This window comes from Neolamprologus multifasciatus, chromosome 12, assembly GCF_963576455.1.
Source record: "Neolamprologus multifasciatus chromosome 12, fNeoMul1.2, whole genome shotgun sequence".
Lineage (NCBI taxonomy): Eukaryota > Metazoa > Chordata > Actinopteri > Cichliformes > Cichlidae > Neolamprologus > Neolamprologus multifasciatus.
The window spans coordinates 18081929-18106497 of record NC_140450.1 but is presented as its reverse complement, the minus strand read 5'-3'; the positions used below and the strand labels follow the sequence as shown (position 1 = coordinate 18106497).

General features: G+C 38.2%; 2 protein-coding genes across 7 annotated transcripts; both read right to left on the bottom strand.

Annotated features, from left to right (window-relative positions):
- Positions 1 to 1721: 1721 nt before the first annotated feature.
- On the bottom strand, positions 1722 to 14386 carry trafd1 (TRAF-type zinc finger domain containing 1). 6 transcript variants are annotated; one of them, XM_085181085.1, is made up of 12 exons: positions 14297 to 14386; positions 13395 to 13443; positions 13173 to 13308; positions 11722 to 11775; positions 11201 to 11624; positions 10369 to 10644; positions 10230 to 10294; positions 7826 to 8086; positions 7504 to 7642; positions 6520 to 6730; positions 6267 to 6324; positions 1722 to 3881 (listed from the first exon to the last, which is right to left on the bottom strand). In XM_085181085.1, the coding sequence occupies exons 2-12, from the start codon at positions 13427 to 13429 to the stop codon at positions 3843 to 3845; spliced, it is 1698 nt and encodes a 565-aa protein (XP_085037211.1). In that variant the 5' UTR covers positions 13430 to 13443; positions 14297 to 14386; the 3' UTR covers positions 1722 to 3842. The 6 variants fall into 6 exon arrangements, with proteins under 6 accessions (XP_085037211.1, XP_085037208.1, XP_085037212.1 ...); XM_085181082.1 differs by having other exon boundaries at positions 14251 to 14370; XM_085181086.1 differs by lacking the exon at positions 14297 to 14386 and adding an exon at positions 13721 to 14238 and having other exon boundaries at positions 6520 to 6727.
- An 878-nt stretch (positions 14387 to 15264) lies between these two features.
- On the bottom strand, positions 15265 to 23332 carry mob1a (MOB kinase activator 1A). Its single transcript, XM_085181095.1, has 6 exons — positions 23150 to 23332; positions 21847 to 22013; positions 21306 to 21399; positions 19786 to 19919; positions 18989 to 19152; positions 15265 to 17145 (listed from the first exon to the last, which is right to left on the bottom strand). The coding sequence occupies exons 1-6, from the start codon at positions 23161 to 23163 to the stop codon at positions 17068 to 17070; spliced, it is 651 nt and encodes a 216-aa protein (XP_085037221.1). The 5' UTR covers positions 23164 to 23332; the 3' UTR covers positions 15265 to 17067.
- Positions 23333 to 24569: the final 1237 nt, after the last annotated feature.

Sequence of the window (24569 nt, the reverse complement as noted above, 5' to 3'; positions counted from 1 at the left end):
CCGCTGTGTGGGGAGACGTAAAATAGCCTCCAGGTATAGATGGCACTCAAATCTTTAAGATTCTCATTAAAATCTTACCTTTTATAATATTAATGAAACCTCCCTAAAATAATACTAATAATTATACATACCTGTTATCAATAATTATAATAATAATTACATTGATTTATAGTCTGTAATTACCTGTTTATACAGTAAATAAGGGATTAGTTTATTTGATAGTACTTATCTAATAAATAGATTTTTAAGTTTTATTGTTGATAACAGGGCAGTAGAGTAGACCGGAAAGGTGGGACAGAGACCAGGGAGGGAATGACACACAGGAAATAGCCCAGGGTTGAACTAGAGCCAGGCCCCTGCAGTAACCTTTCAGCAGATGGACATCCACTCAACCCACCAAGCTAAACTGACGCCCAAAGTGTGCCTTCACTACTGCCTTCATTCAAGATTTTGTGCAAATGTTCCAGAGAGATTTTGGTTTATGTTGACACTGATAGCATCACACAACTCCACCACATCCCAAAGGTGCTCTGTTGGATTGAGATCTGGTGATTGTGGAGGTCATTTGAGTACAGTGAAGACATTATGTTCACAAAACCAGTTTGAGATTATTTGGCCTTTGTGACATCAGCAATGAGAGTAAGGTTACACTGTGGTTATGGACATAGTCAGCAATGACAGTCAGACTGTTTGACACTATGGGGCCCAAAGTGTGCCAAATAAATGTATCCTACACTATTGCACCATCAGCAGCCTGAACCACTGATAGGCATTCATGCTTTCATGTTGTTCACACCAAATTCTGATCCTACCATCTGAATGAAATCAAGACTCAGACCAGGCAGCATTTCTCCAATCATCTATTGATGAGCTTTTGCAAATTGTTTCATGATCTTAGCTGACAGAAGTGATAACCAGTGTGGTCTTCTGCTGCTGTAGCCTATCTGCATCATGGTCCCTCATGTTGTCCATTTAGAGATGCTTTTCTGCATACTTTGGTTGTAACGATTGGTTATTTGAGTTACTTTTTTGAAGCAGTCTGGTCTTTTTCCTCTGACCATTGACATCAGCAAAACATTTTCACTCACAGAACTGCCACTCACAGGATATTTTCTGTTTTGGGACGGTTCTCTGTAAACCCCAGAGATGGTAGTGTGGGAAAATCCCAGATCAGCAGTTTGTGAAAAACTCAGAGCAGCCCATCTGGCACCAACAACCAAGCTACGTTCACAGTCACATAGATTACCTTTCTTCCTCATTCTGATGCTCAGTTTGAATTTCAGCAGGTCATCTCAAGCATGCCTACATGCCTAAATACACTCAGTTTAACACAGAAAGCAAAGCAATTTACTCAAACTTAAAATAATCAGAGATTCTAGATTTCTGATTTTCATGCACTTTAACCCAAAAACCATCCAAATTAAAACAAAATAAGTCTTGACATACAGGTATTTAACTTTACATTTAATGAATATATAATATATTAAAATGTAACATTTTAAATATTATTAAAATAACAACATTTATACTGTATTCTTACTGTTAGAGACACTCTAGTATTTCACTTCCCTAGCCACGCTGTTGGCGGTAGAAAAGAAATGAGGAGTGGATTAAGTGAAGAACATGAGCAGATATTTTAGTCTTTCTGCCACTTTGTTACAACCAGGTTTATTCATGTGATGTATATGGAAAAGAAAATACAAACACCAGTCACAAAACTATCAAAGTGCGCCTTAAAACTTTTAATAACTACACAAGACAAAGAGCATCAAGACAGCTGTTCTTAAACAGCACGTCAGCCTAAAATCCAACAAAAACAACACACAAGGTGATATCGCTCATGAGCTGCTGTCTACTTGGGCATTTTGATCACAAAGGCAAAATGTGCAGATCTCATTATATGAGCAGGCCCTATGTTACACACAAAATACATCCTATCTATCCGAACTACTTAGAGGAGAAACATACAAAACTTTTAACACTACTTCATAAAATATTAGAAAACATCTTATAACACCACAAATATAATTCTATAAGCTTTCTATATGAATTCTATATGATCCGAGATATGATGGTATTTAAATACAAATGAAAACATTACTGAGTAGTTACAAACAAATTATTAAAGACAAAAGTTTAACAGTATAAAAAGACAAGTGTTCAATCGAACCGGAAAAATCTTCTCTTGGTCAAAGATGTAGAAATTAAAATTCTTCCTCAAGCCCTTTAAACTAAATGTAAAATCTATCAAAGTGCTTTAGGTTATAGAAAGACGAAGAAACGGCAAATAGTGGTTACAAAAAAAAAAATTAAACGTCACAATAATAGGCTTGAGTAACAAACAAAATATAAAGTCTAACAAATGCACACTGTTGGGGTCAGGTGACTGCCCTTGACACACACACAGTTTTCTTCATAAACCAAGATGTGATTTTTAAGGTCTTAAAAAAAAAAAACAACCTTATATTCAGTATAAATTAAGTCCATCTTAGCATTTATAGTGAAGGCTTCATGTTAGCCATAAAACTTCTGATATAAAGTAGAATATGTATGAATAAACCAAACAGACTTTTAAGTGCCCCTATTATACTTTGTAGGCTTTCCCTATCCTTTAGTGTGTTATGCATATAATCTGTATGTGAATGATGGACATAACCTCCAGGTATGCCTCAGGCCTGCATCCTTTTAAGCGGTCAGTCTCCTCTGGTTGTAGGCTATGTGAAAGATGGTCCTTGGCTCCTTGGCTCTCGGGATACCTACCCTGAGGAGTATTTATGGGCTCAGTAGCTAGCTTCAGCTCATACTGGATAAAACATGAAGTTAATTTTATAACTTATGCTCCTTGCCGGAGTCATCTGTCAGCATCTTGTCAATCAGAAGTTGATAACTAGTGAGTGTGCAGTTTTAAAGATCAGCTCGAGGCTTCCTAACAGGACTTCTCTAATGAACAGGTGACGCTACGCTGACTACACTATTTAGCTTTTCTGTGCAGGTTTGCAAAGTTATAAAGTCCATAAGGAGTTACACCCCCCAGAAAACACTGCTCCTGAACTCATTCTAGACCGCTATGCACCGCACTCCTATAATGCCACAAGACTGGCACTCCCTCAAACAAAGAACGAGCAGCTGCCTCACAGTCTGCCATGATTTTCACAGTAGAGTCATTTCTGCTCATTCCAAAATATCTTAGTTTAGAGCAAAGCATGCCAAATGTTCTGCTGACTGAAAGATGGTATGCAGGAGTCTTCATGCACCCCTGATATCTGAGGAGGCAGAGTTCGGCACTCCTATAATCTTGATGTTAGAACAGCCACATCATGATGGTTCAGATAAGTAAGAGATAATGGCTGTGCTGTGATTTCATTTATATTTACATGTAAATTAATCACAGAAAGTTAGAAGTAATCAAAATTCTTTCTATTCTGGACTATCTTAAGTATATAATCAGAGCTGTCCTTGCTTTCATGCCAGCTGACCAATCAGAGCAGGGTTTTGTGCAACGGGGGTTCTTAAAATGAGAGGAGCTTAAATGGGAGCTTTTGAAGATTTCACAAGTATACAGTTTGAGAAAATTGTAGTTTTGAACATTAAGGCATGTAAGCTTACTATAGCAGTCTCCCAAAATAAAAATTACAAAGCTACAAAGAAGCATAATAGGGGCACTCTATTTTTTTATACTAAGAGTAAAATTCCTCAAGATATAAACTTTAAAATCCAAACACTCTCACAGGCACTTAGCAGATAGCTATATGTTTCATTAAGTTTCAAAAAGTGCAAAAAGTTACACGAAAAGCAGAAGAGTAGAAGATTTGGTTATTCCATTTCTGCACCAGTCTCAGCTCTCACTCTTCGTCCTGCTCTTCATTTTGCTTCTTGGGTAACTGCAGTTGGAAAAAAAAAAGTGAAAATGCTTTTAAAATCATGCTGTGTGGCCCTCACGTTAATTATACAGTTATTCTGCGATCAAATATCTGCAATCTTATCTTGTTCTGTGTGCAGAGAATTAATGATCTCACTTATTTCATAGTAACAATTACATCCTTGTATTTATATTTGCATCATCCTATGATCACCATGAAGAGCGTACATGGTCTGCATCAGTGTACAGTTACATTTCTATCAAACCTTCTTTTTAGCATAGTGCTGGCCTTACTTTACTGGGTAAGGTCGACATTTTGTGCAACCGTAGCTTGCTTCCACGAGAGTGAATGAATAGTGGAATTGTAAAGCGCTTTGGGTGCCTTGAAAAGTGCTATATAAATCCACTCCATTATTATTATTATTATTATTATTTTGTGCACATTGGTCAGAACTGCAAACAGCTGTGATGCAGCGTGAGATCCATCTATCAAAGCTAGCAGTATGATTTGGAGCAGTTTGTGCGGTAATGGCTCTTTTGTGATGGCCTAGCTGCACCATAGACATATAAATAGGTTTTTGTCACCCATGACCCCGTTGCTGGGTTCACTGGTTGCTATGACTTGGACCACTCTCAGTAAATGTTACCAAGAGCTCCCATGACCTGCTGTTTTGGACCTGCTCTATCCTCAATGTTTTCCTTGTGAAAGTTTCACAGAGGGGCGTTGAACAAAGTTCTTTCTTTGTGCTAGCTGGTTTAACAAAACCTAAACCCCAGTCAGAGATAACAGGTATCACGAGTGGTTATCAACTTTCTCTGTTAAGCTGCGTGCCCACATAAAAAGGGGCGCTTCACCCCTCGTGTGACTTTTGTTCCTGCCCAAAATAATCCCTACGAGTGTCTTCTACTGTCATCAGAGATGCTATCAGATAGCGCTGATAAAATGGTGATTAAAAATCTATAAAGAACCTAAAAACCATAGCAGTAAAATGCAACACTGTCACAAATAAGATAAGAGATGAAATAATCTGGTGATTTAGTGTACAGACTAGTAAAATAAACATTGTGGTAATTGGCAGAGGTGGAAAGTAACAAAGTACAAATACTGTACTTAAGTACAATTTTCAGGTATCTGTACTTGAATAGTTTTTGTTTTCTCACTACTCTTTACTTTTCCTTCCTACAGTTGTCTGTTGAGGTACTTCAGCATCTAGCTAGCCATACTGAAGACGAGTAAGCATAAAGGGAATGTGAGGTCATTTCAAATGCAGCGTTTTTAAATCAGCTCAACAAACATCAGCTAAAGGTCCAGCTGCTGTATTTCACAGGGAGAGAAAAGAAAAGAGAGCTAACTTCACTCCCAGATGGAGAAAGATAAGAAAGGGGACAGGAGAGAAAGAAGAGAGGTTAATCTAAAGGTAAGAATTGCTTAGTGGGATTTGATAAACTGTAAATTTAAAGCTTACATGTAAGTCCTCATGTTTTTAAATCAGATATTGGGTCTGTACATGTGACATTATGTTTTTTTCATATTGTCAAACTTGCTGCAAAGCAAACTGAGGTAGACTAACTGCTATTTAAAGGCTGCATGAAAATCCTCTGCAGGTTAGTGCAGGATAAACAGGTTAGATTCCTGTGCTGTGATTGGTTTAAAGTACAGTGTGCACAGACTGGTGCACAGAGGCTGTGGTTTTATGGTCTGAGTTAGGTTACATCAAGTATAGCAGAGATTCATGTGAATTTTGGCTGATGATGCTAAATTCATACCAACTTTATACCATCTAGACAAAAGACAGCATAAACTGTGCGCTATCAGTGTAGAGGATGGAAATCAGCCAGGACAACTTACGAAACATCTGCTTACATCAGGTTGAATTCAGTTGTGTGCATCCACAAAGAGCAGGAGCTATACTATAAACCACCGACTGTATGTCAGTAGAGATTGTGCACAGTGTATGCACTGTTTGGAAGGTAAAGACACTGTCAAGGTACATCACTCGTTATGCATAAATATGCTGTGTTTTAATTGTTAATCAAATAAGAATTATTAGCAGAAACATCTTATTTGGTTTAACTTCAATTTTTTCTACTTTTACTTTTTTATGCCACCTGCAAAACAAAAAGTTTAGGCTTTAGTTTTGTTTGTTTTTTTTTACATTTTATTTTATTATTAACAGGTTACTTTGAATAGGTTAACTTTATCCTACTGCTCTGTCATTAATTTAAAGTTTAAGTTTTGGCAAGAACAATTGAGGAACAAACAAACAAATAAACAAAAAAACAAGCAGGAAAATTAGCTGGTGTTGCCTGGTTTAACTTTTTGCTTTTTCACCATGTACATGCTCTGATCCTACAAACATGCAAACAAATATCAATGTAGGTGAATGGGATTTTAAAAGTTGTGCACCTTTGATACTTGATTCCTTCTGTTACCTCTTCCTTCTTTGTTTTCTGGATAATGAAGTCTGGTGGAAAAATACATTTAAATGAGAATATTAATAACATATCAGGTCCATTCATCTATTTTCTTCACTACTTATTAAGAGTCACAGGGAAAATATCACTAAAAGTGCAGCAAAAACTATATATTTAATAATTTTTTAAAAACTAACAACAGTCAAGTAAAGCTAAAAAAATATTTGCACATAAAATTATTTTACCCCTTTAGAGATGCATTCTTGTCTGTGTCACAGAAAGAAAAGTGAGTCCCTTCTGCTTCTCCGCCCTGCTGAGGTCTGTTCTTAAGCGAAACATCAAAGTTTGACGTCTTCCTCTGATTCGGTTGGCCGATGCAGCTTTTCTGCCATCCCCTTTGGTTTTGCCCTGATGGTGTTTCCCTGTCAAATGCAAAGTCCTCATCCAAGAAGTCTGCTATATACAAGAGAATTAAAAAAAAAAGAAAAAAGAAAAGGTGTAAATGAAAACAAATGCAGATGTAGATACAACAGAAGAAAAACTGGACATACAGTATCTAGTAACCCAAATAAAATGCAAACAACACAAACCTTTAACAAGTTATACAAACGTGTTTGCTGATACTGCATGAAAGGTATTCTAGCTTTATGTATGTAGTTTCTTTAAACTGAATTGAACATTTCTTTAATTCTGATTTTATCTAACCACAAGTACAAACGAAAACTCAATTAAACACACATAAACATAAAATATCTAAATCAACTTTATTCTCATGCTGTTATCACATTTAACTCCCTGATGAAGGCTCGTTTGCTGAACAAAGCTGTTTTAGATTTATGTGCCGTTACAGCTCACCTGGCTGAGCTCGTGACCCAAATACTGAAGGCTAATGCAGTGGCTTGGATTTATGTCCACCCAGGCCACTTGCCGTCTGTCACCCACCCCCACCCCCACACTTACACACACTTTCCCCTGCTTTTGTTAAAGGTTAAAATACCAAAACGTGACTAAACCATCAGAAGAAAGACATTTTAAATGTCATTTAAACACAAGTGCGTCAAATCGCTTAATCACTGTTGAAACACAGACTTACAAAATTATTTCTGCTCATATCAAAACAATGTCTCCATATGTTACTACATCACTGCAAATGGCATATTTAGATTTCTCAGAATTAGTCAGTTATTTGTTCCCATAAATCAGGTTTCTGAATAAATGTCAGATTTTACCTTGGTGCCTTATTCTCCTCTGAAACTCTGGGGATGGCAGCCCAAAGGCTTCTCTACCAGGGCTTAGTGGCTTTTTGACCGATGCTTTTGTTACGTTATTCAGAGGGTGAGCACTCTGGGGGCGCATATCACATTTGTCCTGTATTAAAGAACAACAAAACAAACAAACAAAATAAATAAAACTTAAAAAAAAAAACAACAACAAAAAAACCCAATACATACACATGTAGTTGAACACATTTTAAAAGGTAACACAGAGTTCTTAACAGTCATCATGAAGTGGGAGTTTTGTATTGGCTGGGTAATTAGACGAGTGAAATACCTGATGGTGAAAGACTACAGCCTCTTCAAGAGCAACCCCACAAAATTCACATGGTATGACCACATCACCCTCTAGTGGACTGGCTGGAGGACTGTAGGATGCTGGGGAGACTGACCGCGGGAAGGTGGGGATATTAGAAGCGAGTGTGTCAGGAAGGCTGTGCATCAGCCCTGAAGTACTCGTGCTGGTCCTGTCGTCTTTAGGTGGAGATGAGGGCTGTTTGCTGAAAGACGCAAAGGCTGAAGCAGGACTGCATCCAGTCTGAAACAGAGAAAAGTGCACACTGTTGAAACCTACGTAAGTCAAGTTGTCATGTTATGTCTAGATGGAAATAAGGCATGTGCTCCAACATGCATAGAGTTTAAGTGGACTATGAACAATCGAAGATAAACCAAAGGTATGCAAATATTTGCACGCTGTGTCATATCAGTCTGGATCAAAGCAATTTACACTGAGCAGCACACACAATTACTTGTCAATTAACAATACAGAGTGCCAACTGAGAGGGCAGCAGTGTGTGCAGAAGGCTTAGAAAGAGAACCAGAAATACACAGAGGTTATGAACTAAAGCTGAGGCTGGACTCAGACCAAAAGAGGGAAAATATCTGAAAATGTCAGCTGAAGTTACTTGGCAGGCTGAAGCAGGTCTTTTAGACTGAGTAAATGAATGTTTCTCTAAGAGGAAATATCTCATGGTTTACTATCAGATATGCATAAAGGTTAGTTTCAAGGTGTAGCCTCTGGGTGGACGCCATCAGAAATATCTAAGTTCATTAGTCAAAAAAACAGAAAGAAAGAAAAAAGAAATTAACAAGTTGGTGATTAAAAAATTTACATTTATAACAAAAATGGCAATATCTTATTTAAAATAACTTGCCTGACAGGGTAAAATCATCAAAGGCACCGTCTCTTTAAATAAAATTCACAATGCCTGTATTCTAACTAACTGTTCAAACTAAAATACAAAACAAAAGAAATCCAATGCATTTCACCACACAAGCCATTATTAGAAAATAAAACAGGACTTTATAAGGAATACATGATCGTTTGTAATGACGTTCCACTAATGGTAAACTTCCACCTAGGATGAAAGTGGCATTTTCCACCAGTGAAGCTCCACCAATAGGAGGAATCTTGAAAACCAGGTGCACCTATTTTTATGGTGTTTTGGGCTTCTGCGTGAAGACTTCTGCACTAAAATACAATGGAGTTTTTGGTAATAGTTTATAATGGTAATACTATATAATAGCCCACGACTTAGAGCATAATTCCCCAGAAGTTAAATGGCATTTCAATGTATTTTATTTAAAAATAAAATATGTGATTATATTTACCTACATACGCTTAAAAGGTTGGGCACATTAGAATAACAGGGCAGCAAGTCAGCTTTTAACAGGAGGGTGGCTGTGCATCCATAATGCACATCAACATAATGAATATTAAGTATAGATGTAAAACAATAAAATAAAAATAAAATAAAGACGTAAAAAGGCAACATTAATCCACTCCATAATACGGCCCGTGTACCACAAAGTACGAAATTGTTTTACTCGTGCAATATGTAAAATTATTTACATGCTACTTTAATTTAATTACAGTATAATTTTTTCTTTGTTTCCTGTAAAAGCCTGACTTGTAAGCCCCTAATTCAAGTGTACCTACTTTATGGTATTAGTTGGCAAATATAATTAGATTGTAATTTCAAATTAAAATGCATTGAAATTTCATTTAATTACAGGGGAGTTAGTTGCAAGCAGTATTTTAAAGTTATACCAAGTTTTTTTTAGGTTAAACATCACCACTCTGATCCACACCAGAATAAAAGCAGTTTAATGTTACTTGGAAATACAGTTCCTAGGAGTTCTTTGATGATTTATGCTTTGCGTTTCCTTCCAAAGACAACTTGACATAGATTTGCTATGAATACTGATATGTTTTGTTCTCAAAGAACCAACTTTAAATATTTTTTGTTTCACTGATTATACAGTCAATAAACACCAAAATGCAAGCAAATGAATATAAGCTTTTACTTTGATAAGTCTGGGGAGGATGAACTGCTCCTTTTTATTTTCATTTGCTGAAACTGGCCCCCTCTAAAACTTACACTATGCCTTATTACAGGCGGAAGTAAAACAATGTTTAGAAATGTTGGACGTGAAGAAAATCAGCAAAAGATCCTTATTATTATTCAAAGCAACGATTGTCTAAGTGTATAATTGTGACACACGGCAGTCTTTTCAGGCACCATGTGACTGAAGTGCGTTTGTCCATCGTGTATTCTGTGACCCCACTCAGGTTTTAGCTCAGCCGATTTAAAGGAACTTTCCGACATCTAAAACTCTGAGTGGTAACATCGAGTTAGCACTGAGACTCAAAGAAACACCAATCAAAGGCAATCTCAAACCTGATGTAAAATGAGGTCGTCTTCTGGAAACAGCTCCTCGCAAAATTCACAAGGCAGCATTGCATCTGGGAAAACAATTTGAAATGATCAATAAATGGATATCCGAATAACCTGATGTTTCCAGCAAACATTAACTCACCTTTTTGATCGTGGTCCTGCACTGCACTTGTACTTGATCCAACAGTGAAGTCTGGATAGTTGTTGTTGGACAGAGAAGTGTTGGATTTTCCAATCTTGTGATCCCAGATACCACTCCACACGTTGCCCTCGACACCTCTGGCCCCTGTGTCTCCTTCAGTCTGCAGGCTGAGAGCCAGCATGTAGTCCAGACCAGATGAATCATCATCCAGAGTGTGCTCAGTATGTGCCCATGTGCTGCCGCTTCTGCTGTGCAGAAAATCACTCTGCCCCAGCACTGGAAGTACAAGATATTTAAAAAAATATCAGGAAAATAACTCAACAGCATGGCAGATTCATTCTAATCTCTATGCAAAATGTAGAGTAAAAAGAAAATATAAATGTCTGTTTAATTATTTTTGGTAAAATGTAAAAGTTAAAACAAACATGACAGTAAGAGACCTAAAGTTTGAGCAATATTTCACAAGTGTAAAAACACAATTTTTTTTGAAGAAAACTGCCAATAACACTGAGGTTATGCTGATATAGACAAACACACAGTGCTGTGTATGTTCTGTCTGTGTATGTGTGTCCTCCCGCGCAATCAGGAGTTGAGGAACCAAATTTTGCACACAGGTACATCTTAGCCCCCTGAAGCTTCTGATCTAAAACACACGTTATGATGATACCATCATGATACCTAGCAATTATCTAGCAATGGGGTAAAATAACACATTTTTCAGTTTAAGCACCTACAACACCTTATAAAAGTATTTTAATTTTTCAGCTAGTTACATTTCTGGAGCATTCATTTGTGTGCTGCTGTTTCAAAATGTATCAATCAAAACACTCACAGCTGCTAAAAGGATTCTGTGGTGAAATATTTCTCCAGTCTCCTAAGGGCCGAAATCCCCTTGAAGTATTATAAACTGAAGGTTGGGGAAAGACATGCTGCTCTGCTGCACTGACGTTATTATTTTTCGGGCCTCTCTCTTGGCTTCTCAGGGGGTTTCTAATGGAGTGAGCTTCCAGCCATGCCCCTGACTGAGGGTCCCCTGGACTTTGACCCATCCTACTGTTGTTTCTTTCTTGGGGCGGTGTGAGGCTTCCACATAAGGCCGGATGTGTAGCTTGTTCTCGCAGCATTACATTGCACTTGCAGTAGGGACAAGGCTCAGTGCGCGTTCCACAATAATCCTCGTGGTCTTTGGACTGACTGAAGACAAGCTCCAGTTCGCAGTACTGGCATGGAACCAGCCGCTGAGAGCATTCAGAGCTCTGCAACAGACAATCATCATGAAGACGCAGGATTTAATGAAGATTAACAAAGCTGAGAGTTATAAAAATAAGGAATGGAAAGGCTCTTCAATAATACCTGGTGGGCATCCAAATTATTCTTCTCAATCTTCAAACCACACTTGCAGGTAATCTAAAATGAAAAGCACAGGATTTATTACATTATCACTGTTGTGACACTTTAGAATCCAATAAGGTTTAAATAAAGAAAAAAACCAACAACTCCACCACCCCAAAAAAATACACTAACAGAGCTTGCACTTGAGAAGAATTTAACTTTTACATTTTTTAACTTTAACTTTTTACACATTAATAAAACCTGTAGAGAGCAGGATGAAACTTTTTTTCCAGGTTCAGAAAAAGTTTGAGAACCACTGCAACAAAAAAATAATCATCTGTGATGTATCACAATATTTCAGCAACTGAGAAACACAAAATGTACATAAAAATATTTTAAAAAGCAGTGACTATGTATCACCGTGTGTTTTATCATTATTATTCCATTCTGACAAGATGTCCTGCGCACAATTACATCTCTGTCAGCCATCTTCCTCCTGAGTTTCTATTTCTTCATTTCAAGTTAGCCAACTTTCATTTCCTTAACCCCCTTCCTTTTGTTAAGTAACACCAAATGAGTCATAAAGTAAGAGAATCCAGTGAAATCAAATGGGTGGTGGAATCAATTTACAGCAAATAAATGTTTTCATAAATTCAGAATTGAATTTACAAAGCTTCTTTCAACATACAAAGTCTTGAATAATTAGGCCCCATTATATCCCGTATATATTATTATCCTAACAGAGCACTTTAATCTCGCACTGCAAGTTAACTTCAGTCTCCATGAGTTTTCAAACATAGAATGGGAGGCAAAACCTTCAACTTTCAGGCCCCGCAACTATGGAACCATCTCCGAGTTCGGATTTAGGAGACAGACCCTCTCTATTTTTAATATTGGGCTTAAAAGTTTCTTTTTTGATCCGCCTTATAGTTAGGGATGAATCAGGTAGGCCTAACATTCCCTTTGTTATGCACCAATAAGCCTAGGCTGCATGAGGTCTTCTCACACCTGTGTGTTTATACTACTGTCTTTAGCAGTTATCAAGTTTGTGTCTCACATCCATAATGTGTCTTTTGTCTTAGCTCTCTCTGCGCTCTCATCTTTCCCCTACAGGTTACAGATTATGACTGCCTCTCCTTGAGCCTGGATCGGGTGATGGTTTCTTCCTGTAACCAGGGAGTTTTTCCTTCCCACTGTCGCCAAGTCCTTGCCCACGTGTGATTATAGCGGTTTCTTTCTAAAATTGTAGGGTCTTTATGTTACAGTACAAAGCACCTTGAGAGGAAAGTTGTTGTGAACTGTCAGTAAATAAATAAAACTGAACTTCATAACATCTCTCTCTCTCTCTTTACACACACACACATCAACACACACATACTGAGAGAGAGAGAGATATTCCCCACCTCTGAGAGCACACATCTATCTATTGCAGAGATCATGTTAAAGTCTACATTGCTCCTCTTCAGGCTTACCTGTGTATGTTCCTGCTGCTTGTGATCCTGCAGGTCTGACCTGGGTACTGGCTCCTGGCACACATCACACAGAGAAATATTTCTTCTGCAGTGTATCTCGTGGGTTGTAAAATTGGCCTCAGGGATGTCATGTTTGCTTAAAGGGACAAAGAAAATTAAGAAACCTTTTATAACGTCAATCTATATAAAATATTCATCGGGCGATGCAAATATTCCACCTACCAATTGCCACAGAACTGTGTGTTTTCATCTGCCATGATTTTGCCAAAGACTGTGGGGGGAAAAGTAATACATTAGTAACAAATCAGCAAGTTGTTAGGAGGAAGATACATTTAAATCAGCTCTCTGGTGAGTGTGGCGTTCATATGAGCTACAGTTTGAAGCTAAAGAATATGTGTGACTGGTTCGTGAAAAAGGTGGCATTTGAACATCGGGCGACAATAATATTTTTTTATCGAGCTATATTAAAATAGGCCCAGACATTATATGGGCCGCCACTGTTGTTAGTCATTGAAACTGCTTGGCAGGAGGACTTTCGGTTTGCTCACCCAGTGTTTCAGGCAGGTAGCTGACGTTAGCTGACAACGATGGCCTGAATTAGCAAGGAAATTCCTTCTCAGTAATAACTAACAAGCATATTTGAACTACCTCGAAACGTTTTACTGTGCTAGCTCCTTATTATTTTGCTAGATATATAACCCCGTATTGAATACACGACTAGGTATCACCGCAAAGTTAACGCTAGCTAACTAACTTTATAAGCGCATACGAAGAGGCTACTAAGCCAAGAAGCTAATGTAACATCGTTTCCCCCCCTTTTAGATAGTTTCTGCCGACCGTTAGAAGCAAAGCCAAATCAACCGATTTAACGCTAGCGCTTATCAGTCAATGATATTCACCCAAACTCACAGACGACAGATAACTACTTGACGACAACTAGCCAGAAAAACAGTTCGCTATTTCCTTCTTGAGCTGGTTTAGATTGACACCCAACGCGGAGTTCGTCAGGCAGTTTACGACTCAACCAAACCAAAGCGTCTTGTCACAATTTATAACACTGCAACCAGAATACACCTACCAAACGGAATGGCAGGCTCTATATTTTGGGGTCTGGACCCACTTACGTTGAAGCAGTTAAGGGTCAAAGTTAACTGTAAGTCTTAACTCAGGGCACAAAAGCTCCAGTTATCTCTCCAGACTGATCTCTGATTGGTTGACAGGAGGACCGTGCAATGGCTGAAAACGTCTCGGGTAAATCTACTTATTTTTATTTTTTCTATCCTATTTCTCAGAAATCTTACACATTTAATGGTTTAGTGCACATTTTATTGTATATTTAGCTAGATATTTAAACCTATCATTTCAAAACATGATTGTCGTTAATCGGTTTTCTTTTTTTAAAAACAGAAAAATAATAGTTTCAAATTAAATAACAATAATAATGATTACTATCTTTAAAACTATTTGAATTTTAAGTCTACAATTTAGTAGCGATCGCAAACAAAGTACCAGCTTTAGTCCCATTTATATTCATAGCCTGGATACTATCATACACTACTCAATCACATAAAGCCATAGTTCAGTCAAAACGTTATAAAATTAAGTCAGTTAAACTCAATGGATGTCAGTTTGTCCAGATAGAAGCATCAAACACTGAGAATTTACTTCTTGTGCTTTGTTGCAAATGAAAGCTACAACAGGTGCACTGCAGAGGTAACAAGACCACCTGCATAAGGGAATGGTTTTGCAAATGGTTACTAGAATATTGCTCTTTATCACTAACTGATTTTTCTCTAGTATCGCTTTTGCTAGTGTTCTTGATGGCACCTGCAGCCCATCATGCCATCCCAAGAAGTTCTGCTGTGTCTCCCTGCTCAGGAGATAGGCGGTTACTCAAGGAGAGCTGTGCAGGGCAGTAGAAAGCCATGAACCCAGCATCAGCACCAGTATCTGCTCCTGTAAAAGCCCTACAAAATGATTCCCTGGAAACTGCTCAGCTGCATGTTACTAAATGAACTGTCAGAAACACTATTGGTATTGATAGTCTTTTAAAAAGACATGTCATGGACATGCAGTACACACCAAGCAGCAGTGTCTTTTCAGTGTTTATTGAGTTTCTGATCTATCAATGCCATCATATCAGACACTTCCATTATGGTAAGGCACAGGTTTGTTCAGAGAAAACACTGATCTTACGTACAGCAAATGTGTGGACGTGGTACATACAAACAACTCTTTCTTAGCCTGAATGACCAGCCAACAATTGGTCCAATAAAAAAACAACAACAACAAAAAACAAAAAAACAACTGGTTTCATTCATTTCAAAGCCCTTTTTGTTATACAAGATTCAAAATGATAAAGCCAACATTTTGCAATGCAATATGAAATGTAACGTCATACCAAAATCTTAAAAATAAAAATTGTGAGGGGAAAAAAAAAGAAAATAGATTTCAAAAACATGTCATTGAATACAGATTCAAGGTAATGCCTGGAAATGCCTGCAGAGTACTGACTTGACTAGCATCTTGTGAGCCGTGAACTAAAAGTTTACAATTACACCTTTACCTTGGTATGACGACAAGTCTTTCTTACAAAGTGGTAACAAAAAATAAAATGAATCCTGCTGCCTCTAAATCTAATAGTTAGTTCCTGTTGTGCATAATTTAAGATCATAATTGGTCACGTGATTGTCCAATAGAAATTTAGGTCCAACAAGAATTCCCTTGATAAAACCAGACAAAGCATTCAGCAGGAATATAATCTGCTTCAGTTTATAAAAAGATGGTAGTACAAACAGCCCTGCTGTTTGAAGCCGGAGGAACTGACCATGCCTGAAATACTGCATACATCTCAGGTGTACAGGTGTAATAATAGTAATAGTTATCACACTATGGTCCACTTCAGGGGGAATATTTAGTACAAATTTTGAAAATAAAAGGAAAAACAAAGAAACTAAGTACCAGCACTGACTTTAATCGGCACCACAGAAAAGAACTAAAATTTTAAAAAAGTTCACAGATTATATTTTGCTGTTAACAGGTTGACTTTACACTACATAGTCCCTTCACAGGGTCATTATAAAAGCTATAGGTGGAACCAAATTGTAAATAAAAGCACTATATCTCACATTTTACTATTTTAATCAAATAAGGAAGGAAAAAAAGTGCAAAAAGACAGTAATGTGTGACCAAACTGAAACTACTGGAGTCTAAGATCATGTTCTTTAAGGTGTAAGAGGAAAGGCACCTTACGATTAACTATCACTGAATCTCGTCACATAATCAGACCCCTGTTAGCATGTGGGATATCAGATACACAACTAGCGCGTGACAGAGAGCTCTATATACTGTTAATATACTATAATATACTGTTACATTTTTTTGCCTGCCTTCATGTAATGTTACAAAAGCCCTCCGAAAACCTTTGTTAACGTCACTACCCTCCATCCTTCCTGTTACTCTCCCTGTAAACTAATGACAGAGAGTTAAAAAAGAAAAAGAAAAACCTACGTTTGGTCAGTTTCCGTAATTACAGCGGATCAGCTGAGTTTCACTTTAACTTCCAAATGTCCTTGGTCCAATTTAAAAAATAAAAATAAATCAGTAGGTTGCTCTTAAAGAGTCATTAACCACAGTCCTGTATATAAAAAAAAGTTTACTCTACAAAATTATTTTATGATCTTGTGAAGCTAAAATAAACAAAAAACAAAGGCTCAAAGACAGCAAACAACAGAAAGGAACAAAAGGGAAAGAATACAGCAAAGATTCAGGAGATACGAGGAGGAAGGCACAGATTTTCAGAGCTGAGACTAGAAGTCAGAGGTAGAAGAGGTCACAGACAGCGAAAAAAAGGAGGAAAAAAAATGTTATGAAGGGAAGACGTGTGATGAAATGTCTATCTGTCCTTTGATCCGAGCTTCTCGATCAAGTCGTGCAGGGGAGCAAGCTCTCGCCGGTCAATGAGGTTGAACTCCTGTAAGAAAAAAGTTTTTTAAAATTACACATGTATTCCAGATTAGTTTCTAAGATATATTTTAAATAAGTTTAATTAAATGGTTCTCAGACCTCATGGATAGACACAATGTGAATGATTAATGTAAACATTATTTATCTATTTAGGAGAAAACTAGACAGGGAACCTTTAAGTTTACAGTGTAAAACTATAAAATAAAAGTGTAGCATTTACTAAAGCTCAAAAATAAAATTTCTCTCCACAACCAACACAAGGCCTGTACTATGAACCAGGATTTGGGTAATTTCAGGGTTAACTTAACATTTACTCTGAAGAAATAACCTTATGTCCGAGATTAGGAATGGGTTCATGGAAGATACCTCAGGCCTCCATGCTCTGATAGCAGGAGCATCTAAAGTTTTTTTACTAACTTCTAAAGTGTATGTCTGTCCACGCTGAACATCAGTCATAAAAGATAGATTTTAAGACACGACTGTATTCACTGACCCCCCGGCCTTCCTGGCTTCAAACGGGCTCGACTTTATTAACACAGCAGGTCTTTTCCCATCAGGACCTTAATACTGTACTGCTCTACTGTGCTTTTCCTATTACAGACACACATACGGCTGCTTTGTCTGCATTATAGTTTTATCTTCTGTAAATTAAACTGCTTTGGTGACAGTAGACCTAGGCATGTTTGTGATGGCTGCCAACACCACGCCTTTAACATGAGTGCTAGACTCATAAACCCTGGGTTAACCTAATGAGTTAACAACCATATTCGTGTGACCGCTTATCCTGACTGCTAATGGAATCCTGCGTATGTCGACCTTTCTTTGCAGGCGATGGCCTCTTATTATTGTTGTTGAAGCAGTTAGAGCATCAGTACCTGCACTAAAACTGGCATTTAGCATCAAGCACGTGTGACGCAAGACACTTAAGTACATTATGTATAGTCTATGATAAAAAGACATCTTAACAGCACATAGTATTTACTGCCACACCCTATTAAGATGTGGTTTTATCTTGTTCTGCAACTGAGAGTAGCTCAGTTTATTCCTGTGTTTGAGCAATGTCAGCTATTGTGACAAGTGTGGTCTGTGAAGGTGTTTAAATATCAGTTTGAATCTTCTTTTTTTTTTCCCTCAAAAGTGACTCTTTTTTTTTTTTCCTGTTTGGCTCTTCACATTACTTTTATGGGCTTTTTTATGTGGACATTACCACATTTAAGGATCTTGAAGAGAACCACATGGACAAAAATAGCCGTGCAGGCACATGCAGCACACTGCTGAACAGAAATAAAACGGGAGGCCAAAGAAGTCGCCAATCACAGTTTCACTTAAAAGTTAATGTGCAGTGGACGCCAGAGAATTAGTGTGCACATGATCAAGATGAAAAGGATGAGAAGAGGGAGCTAACTTTCTAATTATGGCTTTCAGCAGAGTAATGACTACTATTTCTACATGGAGGTGTGTGTACATGCAAACATTTGAGGAGGATTTTAACTACATCTGTCTTCTCCACAAGAGTCTTGCAGCAAGATACTCATGTCAGGCGAATGTGCATGAGTCACATGTATTCTAATTTAACTGCTTACAGACTGAGGTAGCATTGCAAAAATATGTGGTATCAGTTATGGAAGTGGTTCAATGTAGATATATATTACAAGAAGTTGTCACTATCTTAAAAATGCTTTTATTCAAACCTGAGCCAAATGGAAACAATTTAAGAAACATTATTAGTTCCCCCTCACAAAGATTACTCAACCAACAGTAAGAGAAGAAATGACTTGGGACTCTTTAGATTAGTATATATAAATAACAGTCCAGGTATGAAAGGGGCTGTAGAACCACAAATCACCTACCTGAACAAAGAAAATGAAGTGCTTGAAGGAGGTGTTGAGGTGGGCCTCCTCCTGCAGCTGCATCACAGAGTCAAAATGCTGGTGGTAGATGTGAGCGTAAACCCTGAACAGGCGCTTCAGGATGGTTTTGGCCACAGACATGAAATTCTTGGGAAAGGGAACTCCTGTAGGAGAGAAGGGGTTGGAAAATGCTGATGTCAAGAGAAGAGTATGCGCTGCCTCAAATGTCCACTATGCATTTCATCCTAAATCCAGAGGATTGCTGGACTTTTCGCTCATTTGCCTAGCTTAAAAATTTATGTTTTGATATAAAACTACAATGCTGATAGTTAAAGTGATACTTTTCCAGTTTAAAGGTGATAGTATCACATTCACAGAAAGACTGGCAGCAGGAACTGTAACCTTCTCATGCACCGTCTTCCAGTTTTAAAACCTCAGCTGTAGAAAATGAACAAAGAGAAAGCTTGTTTGTCTAAGGGGCTTCTTGGCATCAGTCTGCTCCTCAGCATGCAAGACACAGTTTAGCTGGACTGAAGTCATGTGACTGGCTTGGACCGCCAACACCATTATCCTGCTGCCCTTGGTTATCTTGTCTGTATGTTTAGGATTGCATTGCTTTAAATGCCAAGTGTGCAGCTAAAAAAAAACTTATTTCTGCTCTTTGGTCTTTTTTTCAAAAACACAGAAGACCAATAACACCATAATTAAATCATTCTCACAGGCTACAAATAAAGTCAAAGGGAACATCCCTCTATCTGTTAAACACAAACAAAAGCTTTAAGTTTGTTAAAACTCACCGATCTTGGAGGGGAAAAGTGTCTCATCATCCAGCTGATCCTGCACCCAAGTCATCAAATAGTCAATGTACTTGGGTGCAGAGCATTTGATGGGCTTCTTAATATTGGTGCCATCAGCCCAGTGATACTCATACCTTCAGAGAAAGAAGAAAATCAGTAGTCATCTCTCAGATTACCAAAATGAGAGCTCTACATATAACTGTGTATCTGTCAGGACAGGGGAACGTCATCTGGTAGCTGACAGGCCAAAAAAAAGAACAGAAGAGGGAAATGCAGAAGTTTCGTAGTCTTGATGGCGGCTATGTCAACAGGAAGTGAACCCCCTCATCTCTTCCTCCTGATTAGAGACTGAGCGCAGAAAGTCTTGGCAGGACAGAGGATAGGGGAAGAGTCTAACTAAACAGCTTCTACAGGGTCCACGAGCAAGATTGAATTCCCGTGTTCCTCATGTGACATTCAGATGACTGATTTGAAGCTGATTTAACTTAACCATCTCACCACTCAAAATGTGATCTGGGAATCTGATTCTGCAGTTAACTCAGGACATCAGGTCTTAACAGCTGGACCAGGTCTCTTATGTAAAAGAAAGCTATTTTTATCTCAGTTACACTTCCTGGTAAAACAACGGCAAATAAATAGATAAAATTTAATTGTGGAGATGATAAAACACAGGAAGTGGACCCGCATGAAATGAGTCAGATGAATTTTGCTTTATCTGACACACAGTACAAAACAGATTTAGCTTTTTCTTTTTGTTGGTCTTTTTTTTTGTTAGGGGGGAAGGTGGGGGGGGGGGGGGGGGGAATTAAATCCTCAACAAAAACATTATGTTTTGGTATCAAACACTAAAAAAGGTTTCTCTCATAGCTCAATAATAACCCAAGTCTTAAAAGTCAAAAATCCACTTCTCTGAAGTGTGAAAATATATAAATAATCTCAAGTACAGTCAAAGGTCAAAATAAGATGTATATGAAATTTAAACTAAGGCATAAAAATTTAACTTTACTCTGCCTCTGAGTTTTGCTGGCCGGTCTAAATTTCTATTGGCTTGTGAAAAAAAGTTTTAACGTTTTGTTTTTAATTAAATTAATTAATACAATCTAATGTTATCAAACTTTTTATTGTGTTTGTATTGCAGGTCTGTTTTTAGTCACAAATGTGGCTCACATTTCCATGGCAACACCTACGTGCTACAGAGTAACGTGTTAAATGAAGCACTGGAGCAAAGAATTTGTGTCGAGAATTTTTTATAATCAAATTACGTGACTAATCGCTGCGGCCCTAGTCTCGGTGTTGTTGTGTTGAATTGATAAATCTTACAGATGGCTCTTGACATTATCCATATACACATGACAGTGGGCCATCGTGTACATCATTAACCACACAAATCGATAAAGCAACTAAACACCCGTGGTTTTCCTGCTGTGTCACAAAGTGACTTCAGTTAAATATGCCCTAGTGAAAATAGTTTTACTCTAAATTAAGAGCACAAACATGAGGAGGACAATGACTGGCATTACCTTGGTCCTGCAGACATCACGGAGCAGCTCGTCTCGGTGCAGAACTCGGTGATGGTACCGTACAGCATGTTGATCTGGTTGAAGAAATCCACCGCTAATGGAAAGAGTAAATTCTTATTTGTTTTATCCAGAATTTATGCATGTTATTATTATGATGAAAGAACTGGGAGGGGGGGTTTGCAACAAATTAGATTATAATATGTATTTTAGTATCCTCTACACTCACAGTTTAATAGATTTAAAAGCACAAAATGCACATAAGAAATATATTTAAACATACCATATTTTATTAGAGATAATATATAAAACATGTAATTCTACAATCCCTGCTTAATGCAACAACCAATTATTTACCAGTTTGCCAGCTGTGTGCACTCTTCTATAACCCTACTACTCTTTTCACACCACAGGGTGGTGCAAATGTGCAGCGCCTGTACAGAACTATTTTATTTATGATTCATACTAACACTGGGCACAGGTACAAACGTTAACTGGTTAGTTGGATACTGTGTGTGCAGGCTCATTGTACTAAGTCACTCACTATTCACTGCAATCCATTCATTGAGATCCTCTCCTTCTGGCAGCATGACAGCCTGTCTCAGGTTTCCGCTACCCAGCGTTGCCTCTGCATGTTTCAGCAGCTCATACTGGTGGGAGCCCTCTGGGATGTTCTTCTTCGGCTTGAAGGTCTTAGATGAGCGACTACCACTGGAAAGAAATCAAAGTGGATCTAAGAAATATTGTCTTCACGGTGGTCATGTGGCACAGGCCATATCTGTCTGCCCCCTCTCCCCTGCGGGGTTAACATCTGGCCTTCAAATGTTGACAATGTAATTTTTACATCTTAAATATCTGATATCTGATAAATATACTGTTAACTGGACATGTTGAGCTGTCTGTGTCTGATCCCTGCATGGCTGACTTTCATGTGTTTTCCTTCCTCTTTTATTTATTTCCTTTATAAGGTCTTTTGGGGTAAAACTGTCTAATCAAATGTGACAGAGAGCTGAACACAATAAAGACTGAACTTGTGATAGTGAACTATATAAACAACAGACTTTTCTCTAAAGTGTTGTTTTTAAAAGGCTAATCTTAGAGCAGATCCTCTTCCTGGGCCTTGATCTACACACAGGAGGACTCCTATTCATGTGTGCACTCAGCAGATGCAAGCTTGGTGGTGGACATCTATGAACTTCACGCTGAATCCAAACTCGTGATGGATGACCGCTGCAGCGTTTGCTATCAAACCAAAAACTTTGGTTTCCACAGCGTCATAGCCGTGACTCAACCACATCATAGTGTATACCCACTGACAGGAAATGCACCAGTGTCACGGTATTACTGTAAACAACGGAAATTTAATTAGCGGCGTTGCTTTACACTTTATAACAACCCAACGAGATTAGACCTCCAAAGGTGTGGCTCATGACTAAAAATCGAATGTCTAGCATCGCTTAAGTCAATTAGAGAGTGACTATATGAGCTAAGCTGGCTAACCAAACGCGAGTTAGCGCTGCTCACCAGGCTAGCAAAGTTAGCACGTACTAACTCACTACTTTAAAAAGTTATAGTTCGTGAGTTGTGGCGAACTGTAAATCAACAGTTTCCCGATCATGTTACAGTCATCAGTGGTAGCTCTGCGTAAGAAATGGGTGACTTTAGCATAACTTAAAACTATACTAAGATTGGGATGCGGTTAGCTGACTTCTTTATGTAGCGGTGTCTTATTTTATCGCCGCTTACTTCCCTTGACTGAACTTCGTAGAAGCGCAGCTAACATTAACCGCAAGCTCCGGCTGTAACTCAACGAGCGCTTAAAAAAACAAAAACATTTTTTTACTTACAACAGGAAGCTCATCTTGGCGCAGGAATCGTTTAAGACCTTCGATTTGAACTCTTGAAGCTGGTTTAATAAACAAAAACGCGTTTTAGAAGTACACTGTGCGAGGCACTTGTCAGTGGTGCCTGCTAACAGCAACAGTGAAGGCTAACATGAACTGCACCCACAGACCCTCTTCCTCTGTCTGCTGTCTGTAGCAGCGCAACCGGTAGTCTGTCGCCCCCTTCAGGCTGCCTGTGGGTACTACTACGTACATATTCCAAGATCAAGAACTTTCTGTTAGAAAGCTGTTACTTTCTTATGTGTCATCCTGGAGCACTGTGGCATACTGTGACACTGTAATACTGTGACACAGAACATTCCCCTTAAGTTCTATATGATTTTTTGATTGTTTAATATGAGGACAGTGAGACAGCAGTGAGTTGTGAGTTTGATGGGCTGAGAGGGTTTGGACATGGTGCAGAGAAGAGATAGTGGATATACTGGAGAAAGGAAGGTGAATATGAAGCTGTCAGCCAGGAGAAAAAGAGGAAGACCTCAGAGAAGGTTCATGGATGTAGCGAAGGAGGACATGAAGAGGGCTGGTGTGACAGAGGTAGATCCTAGGGACAGGGTGAGACAGAGTCAGATTTCAAATCAAACAATGGATATGTGATCTAAGTGCAGACTGTCAGCTTAAATCTTTTCCATTTTCAGTCAAATAACAAGCTATTTCATGGCCAGGTGAGGACTGTTCCCTCATTATAGCAAAACTAATTAAGCCGATAAAAGATCTGGAGTAAAAGGTCTAAAGTCTTGGATTTGCATTTGGAACTCGCAATATGAGTCAAAAAAAGACACATCAGTGCAGGTGAAGGCCTCATTAGTCTGGAAACACAAACTTATCAGAGAGATATCAAAATATAAGATAAATAAATATATAAATGTATATATATAAATCAAATAAATAAATCTTTGGATATATGAAACAAGATGAACTTGTACCTGAAAGATGGAGAAGAGAAGAGAGAGACAGCATATGATCTGAAGCATACAACATTATCTGTCAGAGAACCTACATATTCATTTATAGCCCACCCTGCATGTGCTCTCCAGATAAGGAACTACAGTACATCTCGGTACTCTCCAAGCTCTAAGCTAGGCTGTTAGCTTGTGGTTACACCAAAGAGTCAGAACAAACAGTGGCAAACAGAGAACAGACCAGTGTGTTTCCAAAGGTACAGTCAGGTATTACATTTTTCCACAAAACCTCCAGCAGACACTGGGGTTAACGCCCCAAAATCTACTGCCTTAGAAATGTTTTTCCTTTAAGAGCCCACAGTTTGAAATAAACATGAGTACAGATAAGACCTACATTTAATCAAGTGCTTGACTAAAGTACAATTCTTGTTATGTGTACAGAAGTGAGTATTTAAATGTATAAA